The sequence below is a fragment of the Schistocerca gregaria genome, chromosome 8, assembly GCF_023897955.1.
Source record: "Schistocerca gregaria isolate iqSchGreg1 chromosome 8, iqSchGreg1.2, whole genome shotgun sequence".
NCBI classification, from domain to species: Eukaryota; Metazoa; Arthropoda; class Insecta; order Orthoptera; family Acrididae; genus Schistocerca; species Schistocerca gregaria.
Window position 1 is genome coordinate 388,400,044 of NC_064927.1, and position 22,901 is coordinate 388,422,944.

At 39.5% G+C, this 22,901-nt stretch overlaps 1 protein-coding gene across 1 annotated transcript in view; it reads right to left on the reverse strand.

The window, feature by feature from the left end:
• LOC126284073 (leucine-zipper-like transcriptional regulator 1) overlaps positions 1-22,901 on the reverse strand; it is a 137,333-nt gene that overhangs the window by 17,019 nt on the left and 97,413 nt on the right. The window contains exons 12-13 of the mRNA XM_049982702.1: positions 5,296-5,572; positions 3,643-3,821 (exon numbers count right to left, since the gene is read on the reverse strand). Of these exons, the coding sequence (XP_049838659.1) occupies positions 3,643-3,821; positions 5,296-5,572 (456 nt within the window). The remainder of the gene's footprint in view (positions 1-3,642; positions 3,822-5,295; positions 5,573-22,901) is intronic.

The following is a 22,901-nucleotide window of genomic DNA, read 5'->3' on the forward strand; positions in this document are numbered from 1 at the left end:
AGGAATCCTCAGAACCTTAGGCCCCCTACAAAACCTTTCACCTGACTCCATCAAACTCCTGACCCCACCGACACCTCGCACTCCTACCTTCTTCCTACTTCCTACTTCCTAAAATTCACAAACCCAAACATCCCGGCCGCCCCACTGTAGCTGGTTACCAAGCCCCCACAGAACGTATCTATGCCTACGTAGATCAACACCTTCAACCCATTACATGCAGTCTCCCAACCTTCATCAAAGACACCAACCACTTTCTCGAATGCCTGGAATCCTTACCCAGTCTGTTACCCCCCAAAACCATCCTTGTAACCATTGATGCCACTTCCCTATACACAACTATCCCGCACATCCAGGGCCTCGCTGCAATGGAGCACTTCCTTTCACGCCGATCACCTGCCACCCTACGTAAAACCTCTTTCCTCGTCACCTTAGCCAGCTTCTCTCCTGACCCACAACTTCTTCACTTTTGAAGGCCAGACATACCAACAATTAAATGGAACAGCCATGGGTACCAGGATGGCCCCCTCGTACGCCAACCTATTCATGGGTCGCTTAGAGGAAGCCTTCTTGGTTACCCAGGCCTGCCAACCCAAAGTTTGGTACAGATTTATTGACAACATCTTCATGACCTGGACTCACAGTGAAGAACAACTCCTGAATTTCCTCTCCAACCTCAACTCCTTTGGTTCCATCAGATTCACCTGGTCCTACTCCAAATCCCATGCCACTTTCCTTGACGTTGACCTCCATCTGTCCAATGGCCAGCTTCACACATCCGTCCACATCAAACCCACCAACAAGCAACAGTACCTCCATTATGACAGCTGCCACCCATTCCACATCAAACGGGTTCTTCCCTACAGGCTAGGCCTTCATGGCAAACGAATCTGCTCCAGTCCTGAATCCCTGAACCATTACACCAACAACCTGAAAACAGCTTTCGCATCCCGCAACTACCCTCCCGACCTGGTACAGAAACAAATAACCAGAGCCACTTCCTGATCCCCTCAAACCCAGAACTTCTCACAGAAGAACCCTAAAAGTGCCACACTTGTGACAGGATACTTCCCGGGACTGGATCAGACTCTGAATGTGGCTCTCCAGCAGGGATATGACTTCCTAAAATCCTGCCCCGAAATGAGATCCATCCTTCATGAAATCCTTCCCACTCCACCAAGAGTGTCTTTCCGCCGTCCACCTAACCTTCATAACCTCTTGGTTCATCCCTATGAAATCCCCAAACCACCTTCCCTACCCTCTGGCTCCTACCCTTGTAACCGACCCTGGTGTAAAACCTGTCCTATGCACCCTCCCACCACCACCTACTCCAGTCCTGTAACCCGGAAGGTGTACACGATCAAAGGCAGAGCCACGTGTGAAAGCACCCACGTGATTTACCAACTGACCTGCCTACACTGTGACGCTTTCTATGTGGGAATGACCAGCAACAAACTGTCCATTCGCATGAATGGACACAGACAGACAGTGTTTGTTGGTAATGAGGATCACCCTGTGGCTAAACATGCCTTGGTGCACGGTCAGCACATCTTGGCACAGTGTTACACCGTCCGGGTTATCTGGATACTTCCCACTAACACCAACCTGTCAGAACTCCGGAGATGGGAACTCGCCCTTCAGTATATCCTCTCCTCTCGTTATCCGCCAGGCCTCAATCTCCCCTAATTTCAATTTGCCGCCGCTCATACCACACCTGTCTTTCAACAACTTCTTTACCTCTGTACTTCTGCCTCGACTGACATCTCTGCCCGAACTCTTTGCCTTTACAAATGTCTGCTTGTGTCTGTGTATGTGCGCATGTGTGTGTGTGTGCGCGTGAGTGTACACCTGTCCTTTTTCCCCCCATAAGGTAAGTCTTTCCGCTCCCGGGATTGGAATGACTCCTTACCCTCTCCCTTAAAACCCACATCCTTTCGTCTTTCCCTCTCCTTCCCTCTTTCCTGAAGAAGCAACTGTCGGTTATGAAAGCTAGAAATGCTGTGTGTGTGTATGTGTGTGTGTTTTTTTTTATTTATTGTGCCTGTCTACCGGCGCTTTCCCACTTCGTAAGTCTTCGAATCTTTTATTTTTAATATATTTTTCCCATAGAGAGAGAGAGAGAGAGAGAGAGAGAGAGAGAGAGAAGAGCCCTTATTATAAATAGTAGGGCAATATTATCATTTTAAAAATGTTTTTATAGGTACTAGCTTTTTGAGTAGCTTACGTTTTCCACATTAATGTGACAAATAACATGTTTAAAGCTAGACACAAAATATACAATTGTAAATAAATATCGAAACAGCCATTCACTTGATAAAGTTTGATGACAAAAACCAAAGTTAAATTAAAATAAAAATACCCCTATTTTGTAATTATAAATTTTAATATCAGAAAAAGACACACATGCACTTCAAATAATTTGTATCTACTCTTTCTAAAAAACTTCAGAAGCTATGTCCTATGGAATGTCCAGCATGTGATACGATTATTTACATTTATGCGAAGCACCCCAAACAAGTTTGTAAATTTGGTGAGCCAGAGTGTCAAAAGTTTGTTTAGTCTCTGAGTCAACTTGTTTGTATACAGTACTTTGAATGAGTTGCTATGAAAATGTGTCTTCTTTCTGGGAAATGCTTTATGAATAATTAATGTTATTCTGTAACATGATTCTGGATGGAAATGTCAAAATAAACTGTGGAATGAAAAACAGAATAATTGTTTCAGTCTAAAATGAAGAAAAACCTGGATCTCATTATTGGAAACTCAAAGATTGTTTCAGCCCCTAGATAACTATTTCCAGTGAAAGAAATAATTCTAACATTTATGTTTAACGCAGTGTATAGCTTGTAACACGGGACACTACTATACTATTAACATGTTTTGAGCAACTATGGTTTATGGACAGCAGCACAATCATCTAAATGAAGGCCTTTCATCACATAACATATCATTCTGTTATGATCTCTGCACTTTAGCTGCAATAAAAGTTTTTTATGATAGTTCAGAAGGGTGTCTGAAGAATGGTACACACAGTACACTGTAGAGTTTAGCTGTCTATGGCAGTTAACTTCTTAAGCATATGAAAATGATGGTTTGTTTTAGTTATTTCCTGAATTTCCACTTCAAAGTAAAACTACTAATGGTGTACTTTTCAATATGTAAAACTTCTGAAATCTGACACAATTTTCAAAATAAAACTACTAATGGTGTACTTTTCAATATGTAAAACTTCTGAAATCTTACACATTTCCCCTGTACAATGCACATCCACTGACATACACTTGACAGGAAATATGTGGGGCATCTGGGGACTCTTCAGCACAAACTGGGAACAACTTTGTAATTAAAAGCAGCTTTTCTTACAAGTATTACTATGTATGACCAAAGATGCAAGTGCTGTGAGTGAAACACACAAAACTGTCACTAATGGGCCATTGGATTTGCCTCTGTCTCACTACCTCTCTTACAACAGAATATTATCACATTGCCTATTCCTTTTTCAGAGGTATACTGTATAGTGATGCACTGAATTACTGAAGTACTTCATTTTGATGTTCGCAATCAATTGCTTTGAACTCAATTATGTGGAAAATGCTATTAAATAACAATCTGGTGCCTCAAACTTTAAGTTTTATCGATATTTACCTGTACAACATTGTCTTCAGGCATAAATGAACGGAACATAGCTTCAAAGTAACTGCAGCGAGCAGCAAGCACAGCTTTGTGAACGGGTATGGGTAATCCATCTAACATGAGAATGATGTCGCAGAACTCTCTGCCACCTGTTTTCAGAAACATTTCCATATCCTGTTCTAGTGTAGTACCTGTGTGGAAAATTATCAAAAAGAAAACACACATACTCTTAGTCCTCAACACAAAAAATAAAATAGAAATTAAGTATGTTCCACAGTGCAATGAAATATTTTAAATTTCATGAGAACTGTGAAGACATTTTTAACCAAATGAAGCAGCTTTTCCGAGTTAAGTACATCAAATAATAAAGATTACAATGTAAGAGAACCTTGACATTTTTGTCAGCATGAATTACTTTTAATAGTTTCTCAAACAATGGAAACTCCAGGCTGGAATACCAACAGTATTAGGAAAAATAGATTACCACACACCATAAAGATGACTCCTTGACCTGCAGACAGCAATAATGAAAAGGTAGATTACTACACACCATAAAGATGACCCATTGACCTACAGACAGAAACAATGAAAAGGCATTATAGCTTTTGGCCAAAGCCTTCTTCAGCAAAGCCAGACACACACACACACACACACACACACACACACACACAGGAAGCACCCATGACCACTACCACCACCAGCTCTAACTGAATCCAACAGCCACTTGAATAGTAATGTGGAGTGGGGCAGGGAAGGGGGAGGGACAGCAGGGTGCTGGATGGGGTAGAGAAAAGCATTGTCTGGTGGCATGTAGATGGACTAGAGACTGCCAGGCACAGTATTGGGAGATGGAGTGTGGGTAAGAAACATATTCTATACTGCTGAAATTATCCCAGCTTCAACCTACGACAACCTACCATCCACACACCCTCCACCAGACAGATTCTACCCCCACGTCCTATCACTTCCTCCCTTTCCACATTCCCTCACCCACTGTGTATCACCCACTGCCAATGTATCCACCTGTCCTTTCCCATTTTCTGCCCCCCTCCTTTTCCCCTACATCCCACTTCTCAACCCTGTGCCTGACAATCTAGTTCCCGTGCGCCCGCCACACAGAGCATTTCTTTCCACCCACCCATACCCTGCTATCCCTGCCATTTCCTGAGCCAATCCATACAGCTATTCATGTGACAGTTGCATTCCAGCAGAAGCTGCTGATGGTAGCAGTCATATGTGTGTGTGAGGTATGCTTGGTTTGTGTGTGTGTGTGTGTGTGTGTGTGTGTGTGTGTGTGTGTGTGTGTGTGTGTGAGAGCGAGAGCGAGAGCGAGAGCGAGAGGGAGAGGGAGAGGGAGAGGGAGAGGGAGAGGGAGAGGGAGAGGGAGAACATGCACATTCTTTGCTGAAGAATGCCTAGGTCAAAAGCTATAATGTGTAGAAGTCTTTTTGTTGTGCTTGTCTGCAACAAAATGGGTCATCTTTATGGTGAGTAGCAATTTATTATTTATTTTTTAACAGTATCTAATTGTTTGTCTTTTCACTGATATACTAACATTATATACAGAAACCAATGATTACAAAAATACAAAATATGTGGCAAAAATTTATTTTTAAAGTAAACTCATCAAACTACATTTCTCAAAAAATAATGATAAATACGGACCTGAATTATCAAAAGGCTGGTCAAGCTGTGGCCTTGATTGAGGCATTTGTCTTCGGCGTATGATTTCAACCATGAGAGATTTGTCTAAATTCTCAAATTCTTTGCTCATCACAATCTGATTGTAGTTGCTCTCCTTCACTACAAATTTGAGGCAGAATTCTTTTATGAAGTATAGCTTCAGAGCAGATGCATTATGAAGAGCTTCAAGAACATTCCGATGATTGATAGTCGCTTCCAGGTACTGCACACAGAGCTGCTCAAGTCTACGCATATGAAACTACGAAAAATTCAAAAAGTTATTAAGGCACTAATATTGTAGATAAGGAGAAAACTGAAAATAACAACTAGTTAAAAAAATAAATAAAAAGTAGAGCAACACGTATTATGATCAACGGGAAAAGTGAAAATAAAGTACAAACAAAATGAATAAAGAGGTGGTCATATGAAAAGTAAACCAAAAAATCAATGCTACGACATTCTGAATATCAGACATCTTGAATGAACAGAAATTATGAAAGAAAAATAATCATCCTAGACATCAAACTTCTGTCGCATGGTTTTAATCAATAAAATATGTTTTTTGAAGCATAGCTTCCTAGAAATATACCACACAGCACAAAATTTACCTCAATTGATTGTGGAATGGGGGGAGAATACATTCCAGTATATGCAATGAAAATGTACAGAAAGAATTTCAACTTCTCATTGCAGGGAAATTTTGAACCCCTCCCCAAAAATGAAAGCAAGTCAAAACTTCAGATTTAATCTGACTCTAAACACAATGTCAGAAAAAACTAATGTTAGGCTTTACCATCTTGATTATGAGATTATTGGTAATAGAGCACAAAGGTGAGGTAGGGCAAGGAAACTGATCATGTATTTTCAAAGGAACCACATTGGCACCTGCCTTATGGGATTTCTGGAACCTATGTAAAAACTTCAAATTTTATGGCCATATGCAGATCTGAACTGTCACGCTTCCCAATACAATGAAGTACCTTATCACCTGATGCAATTACAATGTCTTAGAAAAATGAACTGTGCACATTTAAAAATATACTAGGGCTTTAATTGAACAGGTTTACTGTGTAATACCGGGGATAGTAACACACTGGATGTTGTCTTATGAATTAAAATTGTCACCGCCTTCAACATATCTATATCAAATAACTAATTATTTAAAGCTGATAAACAATAAATTAGAATATCACCAGATGAAGCGGTAAAGGAAAAATAATACTAAGGATGAGTATAAGAAAGATTAAGATGCCCTACTTGATTGACGTTAAAAGTAACTGTGCTATATTTGAAACAAAATTGGCATTATGACATTTAAAAAAATTCCAAAACATTCTTGATTAAAATTAATCCTACTGACATTATTATTATTATTATTATTATTATTATTATTATTATTATTATTATTATTATTATCATTACTATTACTATTATCACTAAAAGAGAAGGAACAAAAGATACAAGCAAGCAGCAAAGCAGAAAAACTGTTTCAAAACAGAGAACAGAAAAATCTGGCCATTAAGACAGCTTCTGGAATGGTTTTACTTCCTTAGCAATTCTCTTTTGAATGAACTTCTATTTAACAAAAATAAATACATTTCTATTTTTTGAAAATACCTTCATTGCTTAATGCTTTATAAGAAACAGTTTCCTATATCTCGAACAGTCCAAAGGTGTACAGTCGGCCCACAGTGTCCAACAGTGCCCGTCGGACACTATGGAACGGCAGTACACCCGTGGACTGTTCGAGCAGGAAATACGCCAGGAGAAACTGAAGAATCACAGTTTCCTATTTCATAATTTTATCATTTTCTTTCCACATTTCATCATTTAGAATTTTATTGTATACAGTGACAGCATCCCCTAACTAATATTTGTACTGTGGAAATTATTGCACCCTACAGTAAAAATAAAGATAAGGTAATGTCCAATGACACACATACGATCTGAAGGTTTGATTACAGGGACACCCGAAATTTTGGAAAAATATCCAATACTAAGTTTCAACCTACCTGTTCAGGTACCAGTATACAGACCACCTGCAATTAGAAGTCTGTTTTAAAGAATGGCCTCCTTACCTAATCACAATTTTACACTTTTTCATGCAGGAAAACATCTGGTAGTATAATTCAACATGTAATCTGCAAGTATCACATAGACTATTCTTAAATGAAACACTGATATCTTTCAAGGAAATGTCTGCTGTTTCACACATGTATCTGACTTGTGGAAAGGACTTTACAAGTTGAGATGAAAATGGAGAACACTGTAATACAAATGCTCCTTCCCTTTCCATTTTGTTACTGTTGTATAAAATATGTTCTCATCTGAAAGCTCATAAATATTTCATGATATGTATTACTCTAAAGACTCAGGAAACTGTTTTACATACCTGAAGAGCAAAATCGAGCAATACACAACAAAGTAGATCATCTTTGTTGCGTATTACACTCCACATTACATTAGACATATATGTTTAAATATAATAAAGTGAGAGTCAAAAAGAAAGAACAGATTTCAGTTGTTAATTATAGAAAAACTGAGAAAGATAAATACATTGTGGATGTTACTGAGTAGAGGAAGGTTCAGAGTTTTATGTTTGCACAAACACTACACCATGCACTTGACATGAGCACCACGGATTGCTCAAGCAACATCAAAACAGGCAGCCTCTTCATTCCACACATGACTAAGCAGGTCCTTTCTGAATCAACAGATTCAACAATTTGATTTCTCAAAATCATAAAGATATCAAAATAAAGCACGGACTTCAATGCGAGATGTTATAATAGTCTCACAATGAAACTTTTGTCTCGAAACCTGGCAGAAAATCCAAAGAACTTCTGGTCATATGTGAGGTATGTTAGCAGCAAGACACAATCAATGCCTTCTCTGTGCAGTAGCAATAGAGATACTATCAAAGACAGTGCTGCCAAAGCAGAGTTACTAAACACAGCCTTCCACAATTCCTTAAACAAAGAGGACAAAGTAATGCGAATCAAAAGCAGCTGCCATCATGAGTGACATAGAAGTAAATATCCTTGGAGTAGTGAAGCAACTTAAATCACTTAACAAAAGCAACTCTTCTGTTCCACACTGTTAGGCTCCTTTCAGAGTATGTTGATACAATAGCTCCATACTCACCACTCTTATACAAAAATTTGCTCAACGAAAGATCTGAATCCAAAGAATGGAGAGTTGAACAGGTCACACCAAAGTCAAGACAGCTGGTAGGAGTAATCCACTAAATTACAGGCACATATTGTTAACGTCAATAAACAGGGGATTTTGGAACATATATTGTGTTCAGACATTATGAATTACCTCGAAGAAAATAGTCTATTGACACACAGCCAACATGGATTTAGAAAACATCGATCTTGTGAAACACAATTAGCTCTTTACTTGCATGAAGTGTTGAGTGCTATTAGCAAGGGATTTCAAATTGATTCCATATTTCTGGATTTCCGGAAGGCTTTCAACACTTAACACACAAGCAGCTTGTAGAGAAGATGCATGCTTATGGAATATCATCTCAGTTATGTGACTGGATTCGTGATTTCCTTTCAGAGGGGTCATAGTTCGTAGTAACTGATGGAAAGCCATTGCGTAAAACAGAAGTGATTTCTGACATTCCCCAAGATAGTGTTATAGGCCCTTTTCTGTTCCTTATCGATATAAATGGTTTGAGAGACAATCTAAGCAGCCACCTTCGGTGGGTGTAGATGACACTGTCGTTTATCGACTAATAAAGTCATCAGAAGATCAAAATAAATTGCAAAACGATTTAGAAAAGATATCTGTATGGTGTGAAAATTGGCAATGACCCTAAATAACAAAGTGTGAGGTCATCAAAATGAGTGTTAAAAGGAATCCGTTAAATTTCAATGACACCATAAAACAGTCAAATCTAAAGGCCGTAAATTCAACTAAATACCTAGGAATTGCAATTACCAATAACTTAAACTGGAAGGAACACACAGAAAATGTTGTGGGGGTAGGCTACCCGATGACTGCGTTTTATTGGCAGGACACTTAGAAAATTTAACAGATCTACTAAAGAGACTGCCTAAACTATGCTCATCTGTCCTCTTTTAGAATACACAATGTGGATCTTTACCACACAGGACTGACAAAGTACATCAAAAAAGCTTAAAGAAGGGTGGCACATTTTATATTATCACAAAATAGGGGAGAGGGTGTCAATGAAATGATACGGGATCTGGGGTGGACATCATTAAAACAAAGGTGTTTTTCAATGCAGCATAATAATCTCACGAAATTTCAATCACCAACTTTCTCCTTCAAATGTGAAAATATTTTGTTAATGCCAACATACATATGGAGAAACGATCCCCGTAATAAAATAAGGGAAATCAGAGCTCACACATAAAGATGTGTGTGTTCATTTTTTCCGTGCTGTATGAGATTGGAATATAAAGAATTCTGAACTTGGTTTGATGATCCTCTGTCAGACACTTAAATGTGATTTGCAGAGTATCCATGTAGGTGCAGATGTGGATGTGGATGCTCCAACTGGTGGGACAAAGACTATCGTTTATGCACTCCCCATAGAAAAAAGTCTAAGTGTGAGGTGTGTTGACCTGGCAGGCCAAAAGCAATAAACAAGATCTTGTCGCCAATGTATTCAATCCAACATTGTGGGATGGTTTTGTTAAGATAACATCACACCTCAAGTGAAAGTGAGGCAGGGTGCCATCATGGATAAAAGTGAAATCATTGTCCAACTATGACATTCCTATCATAGTTTCCTCCACAAAAAAGAGAGGTCCATAAATTCTCTAAACAGAAATGGCACAAAACATGTTTAGTTTGGTGAATCTCTTTCATCATTGAAGATGGGATGATATGTTGATTCATCCAAGAAGATGAGCTGTTCAGAAAAAATTTCCTTTGTCATATCCTGGAGAACTTCTGTTGTGGTCATTGCTGAAGTAAGTGCAAATTGTAAGGCTTCATATACAGGCATCATACCACACTGTTCTTTGAGGAAGCTGAAGTTCCTAGTACCCAGTGAATGCATCCCGGATATACTAGACATTTTCGTGAGAGATGCACGGCCAACCAGCACTCTTCCCTTTGTATATGGAACCAACTTCCAAGAATTTTTTATGCCAGTCATACATCTGTTTATGCAGAGGCAGCTTCTTGCTGAATCGACAGCAGAATGTACACTGCACTCAAACAATGGATTGATTTCACACAAATTCCAACATAAATGATTTCTCATGGTGTAGTCTCTGTGTTGCTACAAACGAACAACAGTATAGCTGTGTCAGAACTTTCAATCTTCCTCTATCCAGTGACATGTGCACTGTGTATAAATCTTATAGTTTGTTTGTGATAAACACCTAAAATCTATTCTTTCTTTTTCAATCACCCTGTACATGCATTTACACAGGTACTAGAATCGAACAAGTATGTGAGAAATGGGTAATTATACACAGAGTTTGCAGATTATTTTTCTGCTAGTTATAACTTCTTGTGAGCCAATGAATACTTCAAACAGTTACTGCACATTTGCCCCATTTATGTAATACACTTCTGCACTGAAGTATATTTTTCCAGGATTCTGTGCAAACTGTGCACCATGGTGTAAAGCAAATAGCCTTTTGCCTTCTGTCTGAGAGTGCAGATGGTAAAAGTAAAGAGGTGTACTCTTGGTGCCACGAAAATACACTTTTTTCTATTTATATTAGGCATCCATTTTCCACATACTGCAAAAAATAAGGTCACTGAATCTGGATGATGACGGCGTGCTACTAAACCTGGAGCGAAGGGGATATTTCACCTTATTACATTTTGGTTTAGTTCTGTTTTGATTGGTGGCTTCCTATGTTTCCTCATCTATCCTTATAATGAAACAGTGGAACGGTTGTGTCCATCTATTTGAACATACTAATCTCCAAACCTGCTAGAAAAACTTCCATATGGTTTTCATAGGTATCTTGAGCATAGCTTGGGACAACATACAGTAGTCATTTTATCAAAATTGGAATATGGGGAAAAAAGATATAATTTAAAGATTTATCTAAAACAATCTGCTCAGCTTACTAGTTTGGATGTTTAATCATCACAGTGTAGTACACACACACACACACACACACACACACACACACACACACACACACACACACACAGAATTAAGTTCTGCAATCTTTATGAATACAAGCCAACAGAGAATTTCCCTGATTAGGGTATATGGATTTATTGATTGCACTTTGTTCTATTTATATTCTCTGTTACGAAAAATGACTTTACTGAGTTTGTGTTAAATCTCACATTACTGAGTTTGCTTTGTGATTCTAGTACCTACACATTATATTTTGATTTTGGTTTGTTTACAAATAAAAATGGATAGAAAATGTTTTAATCTTTCTGAATACACCAGAATAGTAGAGAGATAGTATGATTGTGGTTCGATGAACCCTCTGCCAAGCACTTAAATGTGAATTGCAGAGTAGTCATGTAGATGTAGATGTAGAATGGCTAAAAGACTGAGGACTACACTGTCTCCAAACTCCAATGAAGACTTGTTGCTGCTTGAGAGCTTCGGGCTTTAACTCGCTCCTGTAAGTGAGGAGTGACTTAATTCTGGTCAAGATCATCACGCATTATCTCACTCCTCAGAATCCTTCACTCACAGAGGCTTACAGTAACTTCTCTCAAATGTAATATCATGTAAGTGTAAATTTGGATGGTAAGTGGCACAGACGAGTGAGTTTTTATACTCCGAATCCCCTTTATTCCTAACAATGTATCATTTCACTTCAAACGTGTACAAGTCCCAGCAAGCTTACGTTATACTACGACCATAAACAAAGCACAAAGCTAGACGCTGCATGTTGCGAGTGTGGATCTTAAGTGTCAGTTGCTTTTTGTATGGCCAAATCTACACAGCTCAGATTACTGTCATGCTCTTCAAACCACTGTAACACAATTCTGGTGGTGCGGCAGAGACAGTTATCCTGATGGAAGAAGATGCCATTGCCACCAAGGAAGACATTACTTATGAAGAGATTTCAGTGTTTTGCAATAATGTTCATGTACTCAGCAGCTGTCATGGTGCCTTTGATTACCATCAAAGATTCCATGGAAGCCCAGGTGCTAATGGCAACTGTATTCTTAACTGACAACGTCATTGGGTAAACAAGGGACATGTAGGGGTTGCCTATTGCAGAGACCCATGTTCACTAAACACTTATGCCTGTACGAACACTGTCCACTGTCATCTTATCTGCCACAGATAACAGCCTATTCTGCTTTACAGAGTGGGCATGCCTCCAGCCTCAGTGTTCTGCAATGAGATCTGGAAATCCAACACTGTCAACTGCAAGCGGTTTCATCTCCTTTCACAGAACCACCAACCAGTTTTGCCATTCCCAAGTAGCTCATTTCTGAGTATTTATGCCATAGCAATCTGTGCTTTGCCAAAGTTGCTTATTTCAATGGAGTTCTTCATTTGCAGCCTTTATTGTCTCTAGAATGATTTTATATTCATCTCTGCTCTGCCTATATATTTTCCGCATTGTGTATACGGCTGCAATGCTACCAGGTGCCATTAAATCTCATGATGGACACTGATCATAATACTTTGGCTCATCAGTGTATATAAACATATATAAAGTAATTACAAACAATGCCCATAATTATCATGATGAGTATAGTGCTAATTTACTTATAATTTGTTACTAGTGCATTCTACAGAAATAGCCTGCAGTGACTGGTTCTGTCTGTTGATGGGAAACTTGACATGTTCCACATCCCTGAAGTTTCTCCTTAATGTGTTAATTAATTAATTAATTATGTGAGACATTCCATTTGACATATGGAAGGCAAAACATGGAGCTGGACCTGAAATCAGTGTAGATGGAGCAACGAGTAAGTGACTGGAGTATGCCCACAGTTTTCCACAATGATGGCTACTATGAAGATGTGTAATTGTGAAAAAGTTTGTTACAGCAGATCATTATTCATCATCAGTCAGCTGAAAACATAAGACAGTCTCATTGCAGAATGCAAGTCAAATATCCAAACAAAATCCTATAATAATTTATATCACATATTTGCTGGAAACACAACTGGTTTCATATTGCACTTAACAATGTAGGAATGATCTGATGGTTTTACTGGAATATTCTATTGGTAACAGGCAGAAGACAGATTCAACTGCCACTCCACCTCCACTTACAGTACTGACTTATCCATGTGCAATACATTCTCAACAGATTATGTCAAACAAGCTCATGAATGTCTGGCACCAATCATCTTTACTATGATTTTACACCATGATCCAGCAATATGCTCATAATTACTATGCTCTTGTGCAAGAATAAGTGTGAAATCAAAATCAAAGCATTCAGCAAAATAACAAAATCCACACATCTTCATCAAGAGAAACAACAGTTTGAACAACCTGCAGAAGATGCAGCTGTTTCTTAGCTTATGTGATATAGAGTCACAAAATACATAACTTAGCCCATGCCTGCCCAAACAGTACTCTGAGAGTGCTCAAACGGAACTCCTCCCTACTGTTCTGAGCTCCGTGGAGAGTAGGGTTGAGGTGAAACAGGAAAAGACTGCAGTTGGATGCTGCTACAGGGAAACAGTCAGCTTGTCACAGTTTGTGAACAATACCAATTCTGATAAATTAGATTTACATTCTGCATGAGGAACACAATGGCATTTACACATTTGTCCAAAATAAAGAAAAAGTGGAGAAGCCATGTCATTCTGTGCTGAATGGGAATTGCTTCTCTTTTCATAAACAGAGAACCACAGACCTTACCATTGGTGGGGAGGCTTGCGTGCCTCAGTGATACAGATAGCCGTACCGTAGGTGCAACCACAACGGAGGGGTATCTGATGAGAGGCCAGACAAACGTGTGATTCTTGAAGAGGGGCAGCAGCCTTTTCAGTAGTTGCAGGGGCAACAGTTTGGATCATTGACTGATCTGGCCTTGTAACACTAACCAAAAAGGCCTTGCTGTGCTTGTATTGTGAATGGCTGAAATCAAGGGAAACTACAGCCGTAATTTTTCCCGAGGGCATGCATCTTAACTGTATGGTTAAATGATGGTGGTGTCCTCTTGGGTAAAATATTCCACATGTAAAATAGTCCCCCATTCGGATCTCTGGGTGGGGACTACTCAGGAGGATGTCATTATCAAGAGAAAGGAAACTGGTGATCTACGGAATAGTGTGTGGAATGTCAGATCCCTTAAATAGGACAAGTAGGTTAGAAAATTTAAAAAGGGAAATTGATAGGTTAAAGTTAGATATAGTGGGAATTAGTGAAGTTCGGTGGCAGGAGGAACAAGACTTCTGGTCAGGTGAATACAGGGTTATCAACACAAAATCAAATAGAGGTAATGCAGGAGTAGGTCGAATAATGAATAAAAAAAATTGGAGTGCTGGTAAGCTACTACCAACAGCATAGTGAATGCATTATAGTGGCCAAGATAGACACGGAGCATGTGCCTACCACAGTAGTACAAGTTTATTTGCCAACTAGCTCCACAGATGACGAAGAGATTGATGAAACATATGATGAGATAAAAGAAATTATTCAAAATTATTCAGATAGTGAAGGGAGACGAAAACTTAATAGTCATGGGTGACTGGAATTCGATAGTAGGAAAAGGAAGAGAATGAAATATAGTAGATGAATATGGAATTGGGGTAAGAAACGAAAGAGGCAGCCGTCTGGTAGAACTTTGCACAGAATATAACTTAATCATAGCTAATACTTGGTTCAAGAATCATGAAAGAAGGCTGTATACATGGAAGAGGCCTGGTGATACTGGAAGGTTTAAGATAGATTACATAATGGTAAGACAGAGATTACAGAGATTCAGGAACCAAGTTTTAAATTGTAAGACATATCCAGGGGCAGATGTGGACTCTGACCACAATCTATTGATTATGAACTCTAAACTACAACTGAAAAAACTGTAAAAAGGTGGGAATTTAAGGAGCTGGATAAACTGACAGAACCAGAGGTTGTAGAGAGTTTTCAGGGAGAGCATTAGGGAAGGGAATGATTGACAGGAATAAGGGAAAGAGATACAGTAGAAGAAGAACGGATAGCTTTGAGGGACGAAATTAGTGAAGACAGCAGAGGATCAAGTAGGTAAAAAGATGAGAGCTAGCAGAAATCCTTGGGGAACAGGAAAAATATTGAATTTAACTGATGAAAGGAGAAAATATAAAGATGCAGTAAATGGAGCAGGCAAAAAGGAATACAGACGTCTCAAAAATGAGATTGACAGGAAGTGCAAAATGGCTAAGCAGGGATGGCTAGAGGACAAATGTAAAGATGTAGAGGCTTATCTCACTAGGGGTAAGATAGATACTGCCTACAGGAAAATTAAAGAGACTTTTGGAGAAAAGAGAACCACTTTTATGAATATCAAGAGGTCAGGTGGATACCCAGTTCTAAGAAAAGAAGAGAAGAGAAAGCAGGAAGGTGGAAGGAGTATATAGAGGGTCTATACAAGGACGATGTAGTTGAGGACAATATTATGGAAATGGAAGAGCACATAGATGAAGATGAAATGGGAGATATGATACTGCATGAAGAGTTTGGCAGAGCACTGAAAGACCTAAGTCAAAACAAGGCCCCAGGAGTAGACAACATTCCATCAGAACTACTGATACCCTTGGGAGAGCCAGCCCTCAAAAAACTGTCCCGTCTGGTGAGCAAGATGTATGAGGCAGGCGAAATACCCTCATACTTCAAGAATAAATATAATAATTCCAATCCCAAAGTAAACTGGTTTTGACAGTTGTGGTTCATGGTGTGGGTTCCTGTATTCATGTCTTAGTTCATGAACCACAGGCAATGTATAAGTGGCCAAGTAAGTGGTCCCGACAGTTGGGATACCAGTTACTTTGGAATAAGGCTGGGCATCTCGGACATATTCTGAGTTGTGGTCACCTTTGTGCTCATACGGCAAAGACTACCAAATCCACCGGTTAGTCCCTCAGCCATTAGGAGTAAAACCAATGGGACTTGGGGCAAGTAAGGCTAGCAACCTGCTTCCCTGGTACTTTAAATATGATGCTGGCAACAATCAGAACAAAATGCCTCGGACCTTTGGAGATGACGGAGCCCCACCTCCAATTGACAAACCAGGGACTCCTAAGATACGACTTGGCAAACAAATGGCAATGAGATGGGGAGCTATTAATATCAATGGGGGCTACTCTGGGAAGAAGGTAGAGCTGGCAGAAGCTGCAAGTAAGATGGGGCTGGACATTTTAGCTGTTTGTGACATTCAGGTAAGGGGTCAGAAAGAAGTGGAAGTGGGAGAATACAAGGCCTACCTGTCAGGAGTCAAAGCAGGAATAGCACAATGGGGTGTAGGGCTTTACATCGGAAAGAAATGGAACCCAGCGTAGTTGCAATAAGGTATGTAAACGACCGACTGATGTGGGTAGATTTGACAGTGTCTACGAAGAAAATTAGGATTGTGTCAGTATATTCGCATTGCGAAGGGACAGATCAAGATAAGATGGATAGTTTTTATGAGGCACTCAGTGATGTAGTTGTTAGAGTAAAGGACAAGGACAGTGTTCTGCTAATGGGGGATTTTAATGCCAGGATTGGAAATCGAACGGAAGGGTATGTAAAGGTTATGGGTAAATTTGGAGAGGATATAGAGGCCAACAGGAACGGGAAACAACTGTTGGGTTTCTGTGCCAGTATGGGCTTAGTAATCACAAACTCCTTTTTTTAAACACAAGAACATTCACCGGTATACTTGGGAAGGCAGGGGAACCAGATCTGTCATTGACTATATAATAACAGATCAGGAATTCAGGAAGGCTGTTAGGGACACACATGTATTCAGGGGATTCTTTGATGACACTGATCATTATTTAATCTGCAGTGAAATTGGGATTGTGAGGCCAAAGCTGCAGGAGGTCAGGTCCATATGTAGGAGGATAAGAGTGGAGAAACTACAGGATAAGGAAATCTGGCACAAGTACATAACAGCGATCTCAGAAAGGTACCAGTTAGTTGAATGTAGTCAATTACAGTCATTGGAAAAGGAATGGACAAGGTACAGGAACACAGCACTAGAAGTGGCTAAAGAATGTCTTGGAACAGTAGTATAAAGTAGAATGAAGCAAACAGCTTGGTGGAATGACACAGTCAAGCCAGCCTGTGAAAGGAAAAAGAAGGCGTATCAAAAATGGCTACATACTAGAACTCAGGTAGGCAGAGAAAGTTATGTTGAAGAAAGAAACAAAGCCAAACAGATAATTGCAGCATCCGAGAAGAAATCTTGGGAAGACTTTGGAAACAGGTTGGAGACTATGGGTCAAGCTGCTGGAAAACCATTCTGGAGTGTAATTAGCAGTCTTCGAAAGGGAGGTAAGAAGGAAATGACAAGTATTTTGAACAGGTCAGGAAAACTGCTGGTGTGAATCCTGTGGGTGCCTTGGGCAGATGGAGGGAATATTTTGAAGAGTTGCTCAATATAGGTGAAAATACGATCAGTAATGTTTCAGATTTCGAGGTAGAATGGGATAGGAATGATGATGGAAATAGGATCACATTTGAGGAAGTGGAGAAAATGGTCAATAGATTGCAGTGCAATAAAGCAGCTTGGGTGGATGAAATTAAGTTGGAACTCATCAAATACAGTGGAATGTAAGGTCTTAAATGGCTACACAGGATAATTGAAATGGCTTGGGAGTCAGCACAGGTTCCATCAGACTTGACAAAAGCAGTAATCACACCAATCTTTAAACATGGAAACAGAAAAGATTGTAACAACTACAGAGGTATCTCTGTAATCAGCATTGTGGGTAAAATCTTCTCAGTTATTGCTGAAAGGAAAGTGCGAGTATTAGTTGAGGACCAATTGGATGAAAATCAGTGTCGGTTTAGGCCTCTTAGAAGTTGTCCGGACCAGATCTTTAGCTTACGGCAAATAATGGAGAAGTGTTATGAGTGGAACAGGGAACTGTATCTATGCTTTATACATCTAGAAAAGGCATATGACCGGGTTCCTAGGAGGAAGTTATTGTCTGTTCTATGAGATTATGGAATAGGAGGCAAACTTTTGCAAGCAATTAAAGGTCTTTACATGGATAGTCAGGCAGCAGTTAGAGTTGACGGTAAATTGAGTTCATGGTTCAGAGTAGTTTCAGGGGTAAGACAAGGCTGCAACCTGTCGCCACTGTTGTTCATGTTATTTATGGATCATATGTTGAAAACAATAGACTGGCTGAGTGAGATCAAGATATGTGAACACAAAATAAGCAGTCTTGCATATGCGGATGACTTAGTTGTGATGGCAGATTTGATTGAAAGTTTGTAAAGTAATATTTCAGAGCTAGATCAGAAATGTAAGGACTATGGTATAAAGATTAGCATCTCCAAAACTAAAGTAATGTCAGTGGGAAAGAAATATAAACTGATTGAGTGCCAAGTAGGAGGAACAAAGTTAGAACAGGCGGACAGTTTCAAGTACTTAGGATGCCTATTCTCACAGGATGGCAACATAATGAAAGAACTGGAAGCGAGGTGTAGCAAAGCTAATGCAGTGAGCGCTCAGCTACGATCTACTCTCTTCTGCAAGAAGGAAGTCAGTACCTAGACTAAGTTATCTGTGCACCGTTCAATCTTTCGACCAACTTTGTTGTATGGAGCGAAAGCTGGGTGGATTCAGGTTACCTTATCAACAGGGTTGAGGTTACGGATATGAAAGTAGCTATGATGATTGCAGGTACTAGTAGATGGGAACAATGGCAGGAGGGTGTCCACAATGAGGAAATCAAAGAAAAACTAGGAACGAACTCTATAGATGTAGCAGTCAGGGCGAACAGGCTTAGATGGTGGGGGTCATGTTACACGCATGGGAGAAGCAAGGTTACCCAAGAGACTCATGGGTTCAGCAGTAGAGGGTAGGAGGAGTCTGGGAAGACCAAGGAGAAGGTATCTGGATTCGGTTAAGAATGATTTTGAAGTAATAGGTTTAACATCAGAAGAGGCACCAATGTTAGCACTGAATAGGGGAACATGTGGAATTTTATAAGGGGGCTATGCTCCAGACTGAACGCTGAAAGGCATAATCAGTCTTAAATGATGATGATGATGAAAATTACTGAACGGCTGCAAAACACTAAAGCGAATTCTTTACAGATGAATGGAAAAAACTGGTAGAAGCCGACAGGGGGAAGATCAGTTTGGATTCTGTAGAAATACTGGAACACGTAAGGCAATATTGACGCTACAACTTATCTTAGAAGCTAGATTCAGGAAAGGCAAACCTACGTTTCTAGCATTTTTAGACTTAGAGAAAGCTTTTGACAATGTTGACTGGAATACTCTCAAATTCTGAAGGTGGCAGGGGTAAAATACAGGGAGCAAAACGGTATTTACAATTTGTACAGAAACTAGATGGCGGTCATAGGATTTGGTTGGTTGTTTGGGGAAGGAGACCAGACAGCGTGGTCATCGGTCTCATCAGATTAGGGAAGGATGGGGAAGGAAGTCGGCCGTGCCCTTTCAGAGGAACCATCCTGGCATTTGCCTGGAGTGATTTAGGGAAATCACAGAAAACCTAAATCAGGATGGCCGGATGCGGGAGCACTCATAGGAGTCAAGGGGCATGAAAGGGAGGCAGTGGTTGGGAAGGTAGTGAGACAGGGTTGTAGCCTCTCCCTGATGTTATTCACTCTGTATATTGAGCAAGCAGTAAAGGAAACAAAAGAAAAATTTGGAGTAGGTATTAAAATCCATGGAGAAGAAATAAAAACTTTGAGAATTGCCGATGACATTGCAATTCTGTCAGACACACCAAAGGACTTCGAAGAGCAGGTGAAGGGAATGGACAGTGTCTTGAAAGGAGGATATAAGATGAACATCAAGAAAAGCAAAATGAGGATAATGGAACGTAGTCGAATTAAGTCAGGTGATGCTGAGGGAATTAGACTAGGGAATGTGACACTTAAAGTAGTAAAGGAGTTTTGCTATTTGGGGAACAAAGTAACTAATGATGGTCAAAGTAGAGAGGATATAAAACGCAGACTGGCAATGGCAAGGAAGGTGTTTTTGAAGAACAGAAATTTGTTAACATCAAGTATAGATTTAAGTGTCAGGAAGTCGTTTCTGAAAGTATTTGTATGGAGTGTAGCCACGTATGGAAGTGAAACATGGACGATAAATAGTTTGGACAAGAAGAGAATAGAAGCTTTCGAAATGTGGTGCTACAGAAGAATGCTGAAGATTAGATGGGTAGATCACATAACTAATGAGGAGGTATTGAACAGAATTGGGGAGAAGAGGAGTTTGTGGCACAACTTGACAAGAAGAAGGGACCGGTTGGTAGGACATGTTCTGAGGCATCAGGGTATCACAAATTTAGCATTTGAGGGCAGCATGGAGGCTAAAAATCGTAGGAGGACACCAAGAGATGAATACACTACGTAGATTCAGAAGGATGTAGGTTGCAGTAAGTACTGGGAGATGAAGAAGCTTGCAGAGGATAGAGTAGCATGGGGAGCTGCATCAAACCAGTCTCAGGACTGAAGACCACAACCACAACACATTTGTAATGAATTTCATTACCGAATCTATGTACTCTGATGGTGCAGTTAAAATACCTAACTGCATGAAAAGGTACCTACATGACGTCCTTGGGTGAACCCCACTAATTATTCTCACTGCTCTCTTTTGTGCAATCAATATTTTGTGTCTAAGTGGTGAGTTAGCCCAGAAAACTATTCCGTAAGACATTATTGAGTGGAAATATGCAAAGTGAGTTAGGAGACTGTGCTGTTTATTACCAAGACTAGCGATAATACGAAGAATGAAAGAAGCTGAACTTAATTGTTTGAGAAGCTCAGTAATATGTTTCTTCCAGTTCAAGTTGTCATCAATGTGAACAGCCAAAAATTTGGAGAAATCTACCCTGTTCATTTGCTACGTCAATTGCTGGTATGACTCTATTCGGTGTACAGAACTGGATATATTGAGTTTTTTCAAAATTAAGGTAGAGTCCATTTTCTGAGAACCACTTAATAATTCTTTGAAAGACATCCTTAATAATATCTTCAGCAGCTTTTTCTGGAATGGGATTTATCATAACACTCATGTCATTTGCAAAAAGTACTAATTCCACTGAACGTTAAGTGAGAGGTCATTCACATGAATAAAGAACAATGAATGACCCAAAATTGAACCCTGTAGGACTCCCTTTGTGATAACTCCCCATTAACTGGAATTTACCACCCTCCCAACATTATTTGTGCTATTCAGCACAACTTTTTTGCTTTTTGTTCATTAAGTATGATTCAAAGCAATTGTGTGTATAGCCTTCAATTCCAAAAAACCTGAGTTTTTCTAAGAGTGTGACAAGACACACATAGTCAAATGCCTTGGAGAGATCACAAAAAATACCAACTGGTGGTAATTTGTTATTTAGGGCTTGTACTATTTGATGGGTAAATGTGTAGATAGCATTCTCAGTCAAGTAAACCTTCCGGAATCCGTACTGTGACATGCTGAGTACATTATTTCCACTTAAATTTGAGACTACTCTTGAATACATAGCTTTTTTGAATATTTTAGAAAATGAAGTCAGCAATGAGATTGGTCTATAATTATTTAAGTCACTCTTGTCCCCTTTCTTATGAAGAGGTTTGACAATTGCGTATTTCAATTTGTCTGGAAAAATTCCCTATGACAGCGAAGCATTACATACATCGCTAAGGACTCCACTTATTAAATTAGAACAACACTTAAAAATTCTGTTAGACTTTCCATCAACACCACATGAGCTCCTGTTTTTCAGTATATTTATAAATCCCTTAATTTCAGTGGGGGATGTTGGCACTATTTCTAAAGGCCTAAAGTCCTGGGGAATGACATTTTTAACATATTTTTTTGCTTCTCCAACTGAACCCCTGAACCATATTTTTGCTGCTACATTCAGAAAGTGATTGTTAAAAATACTTTCAACTTGTGAATTATCACAAGAAGAGAAGTTTGTTGACACTGAGTATAGATTTAAGTGTCAGGAAGTCTTTTCTCAAAGTATTTGTGTGGAGTGTAGCCATGTATGGAAGCGATAAATAGTTTGGGCAAGAAGAAAATAGCAGCTTTCGAAATGTGGTGTTACAGAAGAATGCTGAAGATTAGATGGCTAGATCACATAAGTAATGACAAGGTGCTGAATAGAATTGGGGAGAAGAGAAATTTGTGACGCAACTTGACTAGAATAGAGGATCGGTTGGTGGACATGTTCTGAGGCATCAAGGGATCATCAATTTAGTTTTGGAGGGCAGTGTGGAGGGTAAAAATCATAGAAGGAGACCCACAGAGGAATATACACTAAGCAGATTCAGAAGGATGTACGTTGCAGTAGGTAATGGGAGATGAAGAAGCTTGCACAGGATAAAGTAGCATGGACAGGTGCATCAAACCAGTCTCTGGACTGAAGATGACGACAACAACAACAACAGTTTGAAGGTTGTGTGTAGTGCTTAATATGCCATCGTACTATTATGTGCTGGACATACATTCAATGAATCATCATTACAACATCAGC